This window comes from Aricia agestis, chromosome Z, assembly GCF_905147365.1.
Source record: "Aricia agestis chromosome Z, ilAriAges1.1, whole genome shotgun sequence".
NCBI lineage: Eukaryota > Metazoa > Arthropoda > Insecta > Lepidoptera > Lycaenidae > Aricia > Aricia agestis.
The window spans coordinates 38,315,322-38,331,937 of NC_056428.1; the positions used below are offsets into that span (position 1 = coordinate 38,315,322).

The 16,616-nt window shown below is 37.7% G+C and overlaps 1 protein-coding gene across 1 annotated transcript in view; it reads right to left on the reverse strand.

Moving 5' to 3' along the window:
* LOC121739305 (ecdysone-induced protein 78C-like) overlaps positions 1-13,678 on the reverse strand; it is an 86,155-nt gene extending 72,477 nt beyond the window's left edge. Inside the window, exon 1 of the mRNA XM_042131684.1 lies at positions 13,518-13,678. Within this exon, the coding sequence (XP_041987618.1) occupies positions 13,518-13,621 (104 nt within the window). The 5' untranslated portion in view covers positions 13,622-13,678. The remainder of the gene's footprint in view (positions 1-13,517) is intronic.
* Between the last annotated feature and the right edge of the window lie 2,938 nt (positions 13,679-16,616).

The window sequence follows — 16,616 nt, forward strand, 5'->3', positions numbered from 1 at the left end:
AAAGCGCCATCTGTAACTTTCGCTCGGTCTAGTACCGTCGTAAAGTTACAGATGGCGCTTTATTGCGGTACTATGGATTTTAGTATTACTATAGGTACCTAAATATTTATAGAATATTAGATGTACATTTAAAATTAAAATAAAACAACAGAGTTTTATAAATTTTATTTATTACAAGAACATTATTTTATTTCAAAACATTTTAAAGGAACTCAACACTTCTACAAAGTACAAAGAGTCCTATCTCAGTTCTTGCACAGGAGCAATCTCACAGCACTTACAATTTACAAACACACAAACCGGAGGAACGGAGGCTCTACTCGACGGACATAATATGCACAGAAACAAAACAAATTTCTCCGTAATTCGTAAGCCGCAAGAAAAAAGCGTAGACGCATATCTATGACAGATAGCACCACACTCTTCCTCTTCTTCTTTTTAATAATGGCTCCTTGGTGAGTTGCCAATATCAGAGTGAGCTGTGAGTGGCAATGACTCTGTGTTGAAGAAGGTCTAATGCTTAAACAAGTGTACGGTGTACTACTTTTATAGAATGAGTCTGTTGAGAGAATCTAAAACAACACAAACATTTAGGGTTAGTATTTTATTTTATTTTATTTTATTAGTATCAATAAATGTACATAACACTTTAATAAATGACGTATTTACAAAACATAACACAGATTTAAAATTGATAGGACGGGGAATGGTTGCGGGGAGAAGATCATATAGGGAACAATGGGAATTATGACAACAGAAAAATATATGATCCAAGGTACCTTCGTCTAGCCCACACTCACAAAGGGAACTATCCCTTACCCTAATTTTTGCAAGAAAGACAGGCGAGCAACAATGTCCGAGCCAAACTCGACAAATTGTAGAGCACACTGTTTTACATGCTTCTTTAGCACCACACTCGAAAGCAAAAAGGTTGATTGACTTTGACATTTTTGTTGGGATATTTTTTATCGATGTTACCAGAAGGAAAAATAATATTATAGTTGTTATGTTACAAAAATACAACACAGTAACTTTTATTGAAAATATTTTATTTTAAAATACTATTTTCATAAAAGATTCTGAAACTTTTTATATTTACATATGTATTTTAGTCACAAATAACTCAGTAGTGACATCTAGTACAATTTATGATAAAATCTGATGCGAAAGCGCCATCTCTTATTTTGCGACGGAGTTATTAACTATTATTATCCTACCAAATTAAAAAGTAAGCATTTCATACAATAATTGGGTACTTGGCTGGTCTTCTTTATTTTAGAGGTTTAAAATTCTTATGTTACCTAATTGTAATGTACCCTAACCACGACCGAGTGTTATGAAATGTGGAGGCATAGGTGGAGGTGCTACATTTTGAGTGGCGAAAGTTTACGCGGAACCCAGAGACTGTACGAGCAAGAAAGCCTTCCTCGTCTTCGTAACAGCTGATTGATGATTCTCGAATGCAGCAGCTGGGCCCCACAGGCATGGATTGCTTAGGACATCAAGTAATCTTAATCCGTCACTGCAAGAATGTCAATGGAAGGGCAGGGCGGGGCCGGGCCGCGCATGTGTCCATATTTTGTGGTGTTTGGTAGGACAACTTTCGGAGGCTATTTCTCAAAATTTTAGTACTGAGTGATTATAAAAGAAGAAATACGTGTATTTTTATTTTTAGCAAGGATCAATATATCCAAATTTGGCAGGAATGTTAAATTGCACCCTGTATATAATTGGAATCTCGGAATCGGCTTCAACGATTTTCATGAAATTTAGTATATAGGGGGTTTCGGGGGCGATAAATCGATCTAGCTAGGAATTATTTTTAGAAAATGTCTTTTTATTCGTCTTTTATCGATAATCGATAAACTGAAAAATATGACTCTTCCTGACATCTATTGGCGAATAATAATACTATTTTGTGAGCAACTAATTGCTTTAACGACACAACAACAGCTAAAGCTATTCCAGCAGATGGCGTTGTTAAGTAACACGAAGTCAATGAGTGTTTGCTATACCGAGCAAAGCTCGGTCATCCAGGTACTTAAAATAATAAGTAGGCAAAAGCGATCTTATCGCTAAAAGAGATTTCTTCCAGACAACCTTTAAGTGTTAACTGGAGAACTTTAAGAGGAGTCCACACCGCCCTTTATTCCATACAAACGTTGTCCCCTGTTTCTTCCCTGGATAATGCTAGTAGAGTTATAATTTTTTTCCTGAATATCTACGGCCACTAATACGATGTCCCTATGTTTTATTTTTTTTCATAATTTAATTATTAAATAAGATATGAACGTTCTAAAACCCAAAAAAATGGCCAGATTTTCCGCTGTGTTCAAACGTCCAGAAAACAGATTTGGCTAGATTATACAAAAAAAGCAAAACATAGAAACACAGCTCAAGCCTTTTTTAAATCTTTAATGAAAAAAGTACTTAAATCGGTTAAGTTTTGGAGAAGGAATCAGGGGACAACGAATCGTTGATTTTCTGGATTTTCTGCAGTTGTCTCTATTGCGTTCTGCGGTATAGGCTTGAGGTAAGGGAGACAGCTATAGATATTACACGTGCTTTTTTTTCATTTCTCTAGCCCCTGGTGTATCCTCTTAATGTAAGCGGAAGTACTTATAGTTAGAAGTATGAGAATAGGGACGATTATATTTATATATTTAAATCTTAAGTTATATAAATTTTAAAATTATATAGATAGACGAACTTTTGCCCGCGGCTTCGCTCGCGTTAAGAAGTATTATTATATACAAACTTTCATCCCCTATTTGAACCCCATGGGGTTGGAATTTATCAAAATCAAAAATCAAAATCAAAATTTCTTAGCGGATGCCTACGTTATAACATCTACCTACATGCCAAATTCCAGCCCGATTCGTCCAGTAGTTTGGGCTGTGCGTTGATAGATCACTATGTCAATCAGTCAGTCAGTCACCTTTGAGTTTTATATAATACGAGCTTTTGCCCGCGGCTTCGCTCGCGTTAAGAAGTATTATTATATACAAACTTTCATACCCTATTTTAACCCCTTGGAGGTGGAATTGATCAAAATCCTTTCTTAGCGGATGCCCACGTCATAATATCTACCTGCATGCCAAATTTCAGCCCGATCCGTCCAGTGGTTTGGGCTGTGCGTTGATAGATATATATACACTCTACCACTTACAAGACAAAAATAGTGTCTTATTTGGTCTAATACGGGAGTACGGAAGCCCTAAAACATTTTTTTATTACTATCAAGCAAATTTTTTGTGAGTAGCTTCATTTTAATAAGACAAACAACGTTTTTATTTGCGAAAAATCTCGAAAGTGATAGAAAGGATTTCATACTTTGACTTGATGGTCCTAAAATATGGACTGTTTTATTTTATCTTAGGTTTTAATTAGGTTGATAGTAATAAAAAGAATGTTCTAGGGCTCCCGTACTATAAGTATAATAGAATTGCATATTGTGGCAGTAATGCAAATTGAAATGAAAATTAGCCCCGGTGTCATTTTCAGAGACACCTGCTTCGTACCCACGCCCCTCATTATAATGTCATCCAAGTGCCATATTACAAGATCCTTAAGATTATAATATGACCTCATATTGAGAAAATTTAATAAAATCGGCTAAGTGCGAGTCGGACTCGCGCACGAAGGGTACCGTTATAGAGCAAAAATAGGCCAAAAATTGTATCTTTTGTATGGGACCCCCTAAATTTTTATTTAAATATTATTATTAATTGTCAAAGTATACATATATTTAAGGCCTTTGTGAAAATTTTAAGTGCCTACCTGTTGCCATTATTGATATTGAGCAAAAAGGCAAAAAAAACACGTTTTGTTGTATGGGAGCCCCCTTAAATATTAATATTTTTTTGTGTTTAGTATTGGTTGTTATAGCGGCAACAGATATATGTACACAATCTGTAAAAATGTCTGAAGTCTAGCTGTAGCGGTTCTTGAGATACAGCCTGATGACAGACAGGCAGACAGACAGACAGACAGACAGACAGACAGACAGACAGACAGACAGACAGACAGACAGACAGACAGACAGACAGACAGACAGACAGACAGACAGACAGACAGACAGACAGACAGACAGACAGACAGACAGACAGACAGACAGACAGACAGACAGACAGACAGACAGACAGACAGACAGACAGACAGACAGACAGACAGACAGACAGACAGACAGACAGACAGACAGACAGACAGACAGACAGACAGACAGACAGACAGACAGACAGACAGACAGACAGACAGACAGACAGACAGACAGACAGACAGACAGACAGACAGACAGACAGACAGACAGACAGACAGACAGACAGACAGACAGACAGACAGACAGACAGACAGACAGACAGACAGACAGACAGACAGACAGACAGACAGACAGACAGACAGACAGACAGACAGACAGACAGACAGACAGACAGACAGACAGACAGACAGACAGACAGACAGACAGACAGACAGACAGACAGACAGACAGACAGACAGACAGACAGACAGACAGACAGACAGACAGACAGACAGACAGACAGACAGACAGACAGACAGACAGACAGACAGACAGACAGACAGACAGACAGACAGACAGACAGACAGACAGACAGACAGACAGACAGACAGACAGACAGACAGACAGACAGACAGACAGACAGACAGACAGACAGACAGACAGACAGACAGACAGACAGACAGACAGACAGACAGACAGACAGACAGACAGACAGACAGACAGACAGACAGACAGACAGACAGACAGACAGACAGACAGACAGACAGACAGACAGACAGACAGACAGACAGACAGACAGACAGACAGACAGACAGACAGACAGACAGACAGACAGACAGACAGACAGACAGACAGACAGACAGACAGACAGACAGACAGACAGACAGACAGACAGACAGACAGACAGACAGACAGACAGACAGACAGACAGACAGACAGACAGACAGACAGACAGACAGACAGACAGACAGACAGACAGACAGACAGACAGACAGACAGACAGACAGACAGACAGACAGACAGACAGACAGACAGACAGACAGACAGACAGACAGACAGACAGACAGACAGACAGACAGACAGACAGACAGACAGACAGACAGACAGACAGACAGACAGACAGACAGACAGACAGACAGACAGACAGACAGACAGACAGACAGACAGACAGACAGACAGACAGACAGACAGACAGACAGACAGACAGACAGACAGACAGACAGACAGACAGACAGACAGACAGACAGACAGACAGACAGACAGACAGACAGACAGACAGACAGACAGACAGACAGACAGACAGACAGACAGACAGACAGACAGACAGACAGACAGACAGACAGACAGACAGACAGACAGACAGACAGACAGACAGACAGACAGACAGACAGACAGACAGACAGACAGACAGACAGACAGACAGACAGACAGACAGACAGACAGACAGACAGACAGACAGACAGACAGACGGACTGACAACGAAGTCTTAGTATAATAGGGTCCCATTTTTACTCTTTAGACAAAGACAAAGGACAAAGAAATATTTATTGATTAAAACTGTGTTACAAAGGTGTTACAGATTTGTTGGTTTCATTCAACATACCCGATCGGGCATGCAATATTTGTATGAAAGGGAAAACATAGAGCACACATCCAAGTAATTTCATTTTACAATAATATTAGATATTTTGATTTTCTAATGGTTATACTTTGGGTACGGAACCTTAAATACTATAGAATATAAATTTTTCGGCACCTGATTCTACTGCTAGTGAAGATTTTTCGGCGCTTATATAATAATCATTGTAAGTAAGCTTAGACAAGCACACTATGCCGAAAATACGCGGCTGAAGTTCGGCGTGATTATGCTTGCAATGCGCTACGCATACAATATAACGCGATGTAATTTCGGCGTGGTGTGTCTTCAGTAATGGGGATTGTTCATTTTTTTTTAATTTTGCTCATTACAAAAACATTTCGAGGAATAAGGTCAGTGATCGTTTTATTATTTACTTAATTTATATATTTACTTAAAGGTGGAAGTTGTTTTCGCGGAATATTGCTAAAAATAATAACAAACTAAATTTAGAAGCACTATTATTGGGCGCGGCGACCTGAATTCAATTGAGTAACATTGTTTTAGAGTTTCAGGCTGGAATTTCACTGGGTTCTAAGCTCGAATCACTTTTTTGCGCGCGGTGACCTGAATTCAATTGAGTGACATCGTCGACAGGCGACAGCATGGCAACAGAAATATATTATGTATAGGTCTACCAGACTGATGGCAATTATTTGGGCCCCTTTTCTGTTTTTCGTAAAAGAGTAAGGTTCTATATATTGAAATATATGTTTAAAAAACCTAACTGGCCGCCTAGCCGAGCAATTGTATTGTCAATATCACGCTTTAATTTTATTCAACCCATAGCCCAGTCAAGTTAGACATTTGAGTTTGCATAAATTCGCACCAAGCTGAACATCGATATTAATATTGTTTAGAATATGTATATTGATTGCATATTTGAAAGACTGCCTTAGTTTCCTTGTATGGATTTTTTTACCCAACGTCAAAGGTCTAAAAATTTAGTATTTCATGATTTATAGCAACGGTAAGGTTTTTCATAAAAATACTTGAAACAAATTACACATTAAACATTCCTACAGGTCATAACATTATCTACAAAAAGGTTTTCAATATTTTTTCCCTATGAGCCACCGTTTTTGAAAAATTATAACGATTCAAAAAGTTGTTAAAGTTCTAATCGTCGTTTGGGTGTTTTTTTCCACTTATGGGAATCATAGTAAACTTTCAAATTAAATTTTTAATAAATTTAACTGATTTTCAGCTTGGTGCGAATTTATGCAACCTTAATTTCTAACTTGACTGGTCTATGAAGGCGCGCAAATTTCAATATCAACCCTAGACGGTCAATAATATTTCGCTATACGTGATATTGTTCAATATTATTATAGGTCTACGCGCCCACTATCAAAATCATTTTACAATCTTCATTTTTGACCAGAAGTGGTAGCAGAAAACTCATTGTGAATAGACATAGAGATTAGAGAGCAGAGCATACCGCTTATCATTGATTGGAAAATCTCAGGCTGTAATGCTATCAATTTACATATACGCTCAATATTAAGAAAATTAACACATTACTTCTCTTCTTTCCTTTGTTTTCATCTATCTTCAAATTAATGGAAACTGAGTGTAGAATAAATAAGCCACTAGGTTATCAGGAGTGTCTACTTTCAAGGACGCGTGTTTTTTGTCCGTCTTTTTTCGGACTAGCCCGGAGGGGCACGACGGGATAATATTATTAGAATTGGTAATAAATTGTCGAAAATCGCTTATGCATTAACTGTCGTTATGGCGGGCGGGAATTATATTCACAGATTCGGCGGTAACCGAAAATATATCACCAAAAAAGTATTTGGAGACAACTTTGTTACAGTTTTATATTATCCGCTTTGTAACGTTAGGTTATATTATTTTGACAATGTACTATCAGAGAAGTTGATTCATAGGCACATGGGCATACCCAGGATTACAGCTAAGAGGGGGGGGGGGCTACCTACCTCATGGATCCCATGATCAAATTGCTACCGTTGCACCAAGCTTAAATAATATACTTTCAAACAACAATATCTTTAATTTTTTAAATCGCTTGAAAAAGTCGAGTCTCGATCTAAAAGACTATGAAAAGTACCAATAATAGGGTCATAATAATATGATGACGCGTACCTAGTATAATGGTTTACGATAGTGATGATGAATGTAATTCGCATAGTAGAATATGCTTTCCGTTCTTAAAATAACGCCGAAACTCCCAAACTTGTATCTATAAAGAGTTAGGAGTTCTCTCAGCACCTTCCGAACCATGTGTGGGTGTCACTGGGTCCAAAATCTTAGTTGTTGGTAGCGTATGCTCGGAATACTTCTCACGAAACCGAAGTCAGCACATGTTTCCATATAAATTTTGAGGAGTTCCCTCGATTAATCATGGATCCCATCCTTAGGTCACCACTTTTGTGAACATGGTACCAAATTGGAGTGAAAACTAATACAAAAATCAGAAATTGAAAATCGATTCACAAACGGCGGAGTAATCGTTGAACATAAAAAACTAACATAACACCTCCATCTTTTTGAAAGTCGGTAAAAAATGTAGCCTATGTGTTATTCTGATGTGGTGTATTATTGTAAATACAACAACGCCTCCGGGTCTAGTGGTTAGAGCGTCGCTCCCGACTCCGGAGGTCGTGGGTTCGAATCCCGCGTTGGAAACATATTATTTCCAAGTTTGGTTAGGACAATGCAGGCTGATCACCTGATTGTCTGACAAGTAAGATGATCCATGCGTCGTATGGGCATGCAAAAAGTCGGTCCTGCGCCTGATCTCTCGCCGGTCATGTCGGTCTTCCGTCCCACTTGGTTATGAGAGTAAAGGAATAGAGAGTGCTCTTGGGTACTGCGCACACTTGGGCACTATAAAATTACTCCTGCGTACTTGGTCTGGTTTCAATGAAACCGGCCACCGTCACCGAAGCCGGTGTGGGGAGTATTATTAGTATTATTATTATTATTGTAAAGTTTCATTAAAATCCGTTCAGTAGTTTATGCGTGAAAGAGTAAGAAACATCCATACATAAATCCATATTCCGTACATCCAGACATCCATACATACAAACTTTCGCCTTTAATAAATTGGTAGGAAGGATTTCACTAGGAGAGAAAACTTCATTGATTTCTATTGAATTAGTAGTTTAGAGCATCTAACAATCGATGAAATAAACTTACGTGGGCTTCTTTTAATTTGCATACGTCTAGTCGCAAGCACACAAACTCCGTGCCAAAGTCTGGCAACGTTGGTGCGTTGCCAGACTTCGATGTTAGGTTTTTATCGTTACAGAATTTCTTGATTCGGTTTTGCCGCGCTCCAAACCCGTGATAAAAGCTACGCAACAGCTTCAAAACTTTGTATCGTCTACTACAAACATTCTGAAAGTAAACGTCTACTGGGAATTGGGATAAAGTACAAAGGACATAATATTTGATGAATTATGCAATTCCGTACAGTTTTTTTTAATGAAATAAGGGGGAAATCGAGCAAACGGGTCACCTGATGGAAAGCAACTTCCGTCGCCCATGGACACCCGCAGCATTAGAAGAGCTGCAGGTGCGTTGCCGGCCTTTTAAGAGGGAATATGGTAATAGAGTAATGGAGGGTAGGGATGGGAAGGGGAGGGAATAGGGGAGGGTAGGGAAGGGAATAGGGTAGGGGATTGGGCCTCCGGTAAACTCACTCACTCGGCGAAACACAGCGCAAGCGCTGTTTCTCGCCTGTTTTCTGTGAGTACGTGGTATTTCTCCGGTCGAGCCGACCCATTCGTGCCGAAGCATGGCTCTCCCACGTCTAAAAGACGTCTAAAGTTAAGATAAATGTTATCAATTTTTTTACGCTTACACCGCTGTTTCTGCTAGTGAAAAGATAACAGACGGAAGTATGCACTTTCACATATAGATAACTAGCTGTTTGACCGAGCTTTGCTCGGTATCCGATGAAAATGACATTTTCTAGAAATGATTCCTAGCTAGATCGATTTATCGCCCCCGAAACCCCCTACATACTCAATTTCATAAAAATCGTTGGAGCCGATTCCGAGATATACAGGGTGTAACAAAAATAAGTGATAATACTTTAGGGTGTGTACGTGTTCCTTGTAGAGAGTTCACTGTGAAAGTAGCAGCGCTGAAAGACCAAAATAGTTCACTTTCACAGTGAACTGTATGTAAGTAACACATACAAACTGTATGTCGCAGCCGACTGGTTTAAATAGCCGTTCAATATATATATATATATATATATATATATATATATATATATATATTGGACGGCTATTTAAACCAGTCGGCTGCGACATACAGTTTGTATGTGTTACTTACATACAGTTCACTGTGAAAGTAGCAGCTCTAAAAGAGCAACATTGTGTTTTGTATTTATACGTGTCAACTGTAATGTGCCTAAACGTCGTGATATTGCCCAAACAAAAGTAAAAACGTTACTCTTTTAGCGTTGCTATTTCATCTCTACAGGGTGTAACAAAACTAAGTGATAATACTATCAGAGAAGTTGATTCCTAGGCAGATGGGGGACCTACATAGTTTGGTCGCGTTACGTCAAACCCAGTCGACAGATCACAATATTATTACTTAACCTAATGATGCTGGTCTGTCAATTGCCTAGGAATCAATTTCCTCGATGGTACATTAGGGTGTGTATAGATCGCGCTATTATCTATGATATTATATATCATCGCTGCGACTTTCATAGTGAACTCTATAAAAAGGGACATATACAAACCCTAAAGTATGATCACTCAGTTTTGTTACACCACTAAGGGCCTGTTCGATGTTTCACCACTTCCTGATAAGTGCCGGATAGGCTATTCACCACTTAACTTGACAGATAGAGTATGGAGAATTTAGCGTCCACACTAGCAAATATTTCGATGATACGCGACGAAGATCTGATACGCGAAAATGATCCAATGTGGACCCACCCCATGATAATAATTGTCACTTGTCAGACATTGTCAGAGTAGACAGAATGATAGAGTATACCGACGTAGAACATGCGTAGAACTGATGTTGAATTTTTTTAATTTTACGTATTATGACGAAAATCGTCGCTAGGGTTGTTAACTTGTTACCTACGAATTTAAAACTATGACATATTCGCTGGACGCGTTCCTCTTTGGTCGTATTGTTGTTTGTGTTTTGGCACATGTGATTAAAATTGACAGAATCCAATTTTGAAATCTTTGTTTTAAATACTTAAAAATAAATTATATCAGCCAGCGCGAGGCACATTCCGTTCATAATCCTAGTGAAACCCGACGAATTTGACAGATATTGAAACCTGTCCGTTTCTTTGCAGTCGAACTACTGGTAGTATTGTCTATTGTGACATTGTCATCCCATCGAGTTTCGAAAGTTTCTTCACAAAACAAACTTGTGGTACCAAAGTTTACTTTCATATCTGGGTCGTATCGTCGCCTCGCTGAAAACTATGAGCATTGGTAAAAAAGTTATACTTACGATAAGAGCTTACTTAACGCGGCTTTTTGGCGAGAAGGCTAAATCGGAACTAAAGTCTTCTTGTAAAATGTCTCTTAAAATACAAAGCCTGTTTCATCACTGTTTTACATTCGAGCCATCTACTGACTACTGTATATTGTTTTTCAAGTAACAAGTGGCCGAAATAAAATAAAAAATAAAGCTGGTGTTACTTGGATATTTTGCAATATCTTTTGGTTTTTAACCGACTTTCGTCGACCCTACGAACGTGTAGAAGTGTAATTGAAAGATCACTATGAAGTTGTTCATCTTTTCAACTTTACTTATCTAAGATACCTGCAACTTTAAGAAACTTTATCCAATGCTTTGGGAAAAACTACGTATAGGGGTCAAATCAGACCGCAACGCGACGCATACGTGCATTTCTAAATTTGTACTCAATTGACAGCTGATATCAAGTGCGTGGAGACGTCTTGCGAATCTGCCAAACCCATGCAATTTTAGAAATGCATCTACGCGTCGCTTTGCGGTCTGAATTGACCCTTACTTAGTATCTGACGTAAAGAGGTGCGTCGCGAAGTTGTTACGAAGTTTGTTGTTCCAAATTACAATATATTATGTAGGCAGAACATAAAGCTAAATCCGGCCAAGCGCGAGGGGCACTTGAGCATAAAGGGTTCTGTTCATGGTGGCTTCGAAAACACGTCCCAAGATGCGAACTCTAAGTAAACTTTGTTCTACGCCCTGCGGGGCTAAAATGGTCACTTTTAGCAATTCCTTTCAATCAATTCAGCAAATGAATTGACAAAACTTTCAAACTGACAAATGTTAAATTAGTACTAATTACAATTGGTTATTAGTAGACATCGGAATATGCATTTACATATTTGCATATGCAAATGCCATAATGGCACTTTTTAGGCGATAGTGCATTTTTTGACAATTTTTCGTTGATCATAGTGCATAATATTTCAGTACTTATATACCCTCGTAGTCTCCAAACTAGCTATCATGATTCATGACACACACCAAGGCCCCGAAACAGAGGTACGATGGATCAAAAGCAAAACACTTCAAATATGTGGCTCCATAGGCTCCATCCCTATTTAAAGAATGCAATACCTACACCCGATAGGTACAATATTTTTCTAGAAACAAAATGTTTCTTTTTAGTTGGCAAAATTAGTAAAAAAAATAATAAAATAGGTACTTAACGATTTAATAAACTTCCATGGGCATTAAGATTGCAATCGGAAAATTTTGGTAAAAAATTCTTATTGGTGCTGCGGGGCTAAAATGGTCGCTTTGAAGAATCATGATATGAATCATAATATTATGATTCATTTTTCTAAAATTTCAAAATGCCATCAAAATGCAACTCTGCTTGTAATTCATTTTTGTATTTCTGTACTAATTTGACATTTGTCATTTTGACAGTTTTGACAATTAGGAATTGCTAAATGTGACTATTTTAGCCCCGCTGTATGTGAAGTAAAAAATCCTGAATTTGATGAATTATTATAAAAATTGGCGCCTAAATTAACAGCAACACCGAAAAACTCTTCGAAAATTTAATACATTTTAATAATAATAAGTGACTTTTGATTGTACATATTTCGGCCATTTTTCGTGCATATTTGCATGCATATTTCGGCACTTTGATCGTGTATATAATCCGATGTCTAGTTATTAGTTTATTACTTATTATCACCAACCAATAATTAATTGATAACGCTATTGAACGGATAAACTCTTATCAAAGCATCGTCGCCTTCTTATACGGTATACCTAATCTGTCGATAATTAAAATTTGAAATCTTGTTGTCAGGCTGCCAAAATTAGGACTGCGAAGCCGAACAAAACCGGAGTAACCTACATATTGGTGCCTCTATTAGAATCTGTAGCCTAATAATCTAGGTTACCTATTGTACTATAGCTCAGTCATGTAATTTGTAGCTCAGTTTTGCTTAAATTCACATTCATATTTAAAAGGCGAAAACTACCAAGCTTTCGATCAAATTCATTTTACACTCTAGAGTAAACTGTAATCTAGCACAATGCTTAGTAGTATACTACTAAGCATTGCAGTAGATTCTGATAAGATTTTATCTTAAGCTTAATCTTAGACCTAACCCTTGGCTGGTCGCTATTTTTGGCATTGCTACCCAGTAATTATATAAAAAAAAAAAAGTTTCAAATATTTTAAATTTTAATTTAAAAACACATATTTTTGTCACTGTTTATCAACATGCAATCGCTAAAATGCAATTCAGAACGTGTAAACACAAACTGAACTTAATGTATATATTCACAGTGGAAAAACCTCGGTTGACCGTGGCCTTGGCGGCTCTGCAACAGAAGATTCAAGGACAAAACCAAGGCTGTCGGCACAGCTGTTATTGATTGTAAAAAACTCACGTATAGAGATCTTCTACGGTGGAGGAGGCGGCTTCGACTAGCACCGAACTCATCACGAACTCACTGCATGTCACGGGGTTTTGGGGTAAAGTGCGGCATGACATATCCTGCCATTTCGATATGCGGAAGCGTATACGCTAAATGTGTTTCTAGTGTCGGGAATGCTGGGATTGGCGCGCGGACTGACTTTGGAGGGGCGTCTTTTCTTAAAAAAAATTATAACGGTAAAATACTTACGGATTTGAAAGAAAATGTATGAAGTACAATATATCAAAATTTTCAGTAAATTGGGCTTAGGTTGTGCAATGTTTTTTTCAGATTAATAAAGCTATATTTTAATGATACTCTTCTTTCGATATTTTAATGATTCCTTGATTTCAACCACGAAATATATTTTAGTTAACTCACACTGCCAACCCTTAATCGTTTGATTTTAATTTTGTTGCTTGTACAATTTACGGGAAGAGAAAGCTTTCAGGGGTAATAAAAATGTCAATATTTTAATAATTTGTATAAGTGGCTTAGTAAAAATTTAATAGTTTGCACTTAATAACAATACAAACTCTACGTATGATCTGTATATTATGTAACTGACTATTGAATGAAAATAATAATATTTAAATCTAACGAAAAACACTTTACTTCAGCCCCAATACATTAGATAATTTAACTGAACGTCGCTGCAAAGTCACCTCATCCGTTTTAACCCTCAAAAACGCATGCGCCAACTTAACCTTGAGCACTTCCCGGTTCACGGTTAGAGTCTCTGTCACCTGACTTCTAGGTCAATGTGTTACCACCCCCACTCTCCAGTAGGGGTTAATTAGGTGTTTAAGCACACTAAAAAACTGGAACAAGTTTCCGCTACCCCCTCAGTTCCCGTTTCAGGAAACTTTTACTTGTCAGCGAAGTGTCACGGACATTTAGGTACCTAAATATTGTTTAACGACGAATAAAAACTATAAAATAATAATACATCCAGTATTATTATATTATTTAACTAATTATAGGTACGTAGTATAAAATATAATATTATATGTGTAAAATAATAAATTGCTGTAAAAACTACAAAAGCATGCAGAATGTAAATTGTAAGTGTTTATGTAAACAAATTCTGCAAGCTTTTGTCCAATGTCTAAAGAGGCTAATTATTCAAGAATGAAGCATAAGGAAATTCGAGGTTAAAAATTGTAGTTGGAACCAGGGGTTGGAACAATGAGTTTGATAGATAATAATATTTTGTACTTATTTAAGTTTCCCTCGCTTCATTGTTCGTAGCCGTCGCTACGAAGTTGCGTAGACCTACTTCTCTGCGCTCGGGTGAGATAACGTTACAAAAACTTTAAGGCCCATTTCCACCGATCTGGGTTGAGGTTATTCTTTAGTTAAATATATTATCATTTAACTAAAATATATTGACGTCAATAAATCTAAACTAGCTAAAAGCCGAGCTTTGTGAGGGCTCGCGTTGTCACACCTTGACTGGCTGATGATAACACATCTACATATTATTATTAATATAAATAAAAATTACTATGTTAAGGCACGAATCAGTAGGCGTGATATTTTTTCCGTAAAGTATACCACAATATGTTCAGGTTGTGGGATGTACTATATACATGACTTGAAGCATCCATAATAAATATGGATGCTTCACGTCATGTCTTGTCAATCTAGCCTCGTGCTAAGTTTTTCACTTGTTTACGTGGCTAGACCAATGATATTCTATGTTACTAACGTAACTAGATTGGAAGTTTACGGTAGCAACGCGTTGCCACTTCGAAGATGCCTGCAGGCATATCTCACATACATAATGACATAACGAATATATGACTTGACATTGTCTTTTGAACAAAAAAGTGGTTACGCATTTCTGAGAATCTTTTGTAAGACATTGCTACTGTAGTATTTTAGAAACTCATTGGGCTAGACAACAGAAAAAGTTGAACTATACAACAGTATTATTGTATTAAAAATTGTATGATATTATATTTTAATACATGACCCAGGGGCCAGGAATATTGCAAAATTCTTTGGTCCCTTGACACGATTCGAACATCCCCACACCGGCTAATACTACACTGATGGCTCACTACAAGCCTAAGGGCCTGTTTCACCACTTTCTGATAAAGTGCCGAATAGGCTATTCACAACTTTTTTGACAGATTCTCCAATCTCCATATTTCATCTTCTGTCAAGTTAAGTGGTGGATAGCTTATTCGGCACTTATCAGGAAGTGGTGAAATTTGCCCTTAGTCTCGACGTTCAGAAAAGGTTTTGTTAAAAATTTACTCTGAATAAAATTATTTTGATTTGATTTGATAGGCTTCAGTGTCGAAATTAGTTCAGAAAAGGTTTTGTTAAAAATTTACTCTGAATAAAATTATTTTGATTTGATTTGATAGGCTTCAGTGTCGAAATTATCTGGCAGCGGGGCGGGAGCGACGGCGCGCGTCGGCACGGGAAGCCGTCTAGTATGCCGCGCGCCGTTCGACGCGCCGCTGCTTTCGAAGACAGTTTCATGTAAATCTTTGGTAAATCTATAATATTATGCATTGGAACGCTCAGTTCCCGCGCCGCAACCGCTCCCGCCCCGCTGCCTACTGATTTCGAGACTGCAGCCTCAGGTATAACTTATAGTTCTATAATATTATTCCCCAGTTGAATAAGCTACTCGTCAAAATAAATGTTATTTTATCGAATCTAGCTAACGTGTTCCTATTGAGACCAAATGTTTTGATTTCCTCAATAAAGGGCAAAGAACTAAGCAGTCAAGTGATTTGGTTCATATTTAACATCGAGTTCATACCCTACATAATATGTATTGTTATTATTGAACAATAATTATTTAAATGACTACCTATCTACTGACATAATCGCTACAAAAATAGATGTTAGAAACGTTCGTATATATTCAAATTCTTTATTATACTCATACAATTACATACAATAGCACAAAGTAGACAGTGTAAAATATGTACTTAGATGTAACAACCATTTTTAGGGTTCCGTACCGTACCCAAAGGGTAAAAACGGGACCCTAAGGGTCAATTATTTATACTAGCGCAGAGTCGAAGCGCATCGAATCGAATCAAATTG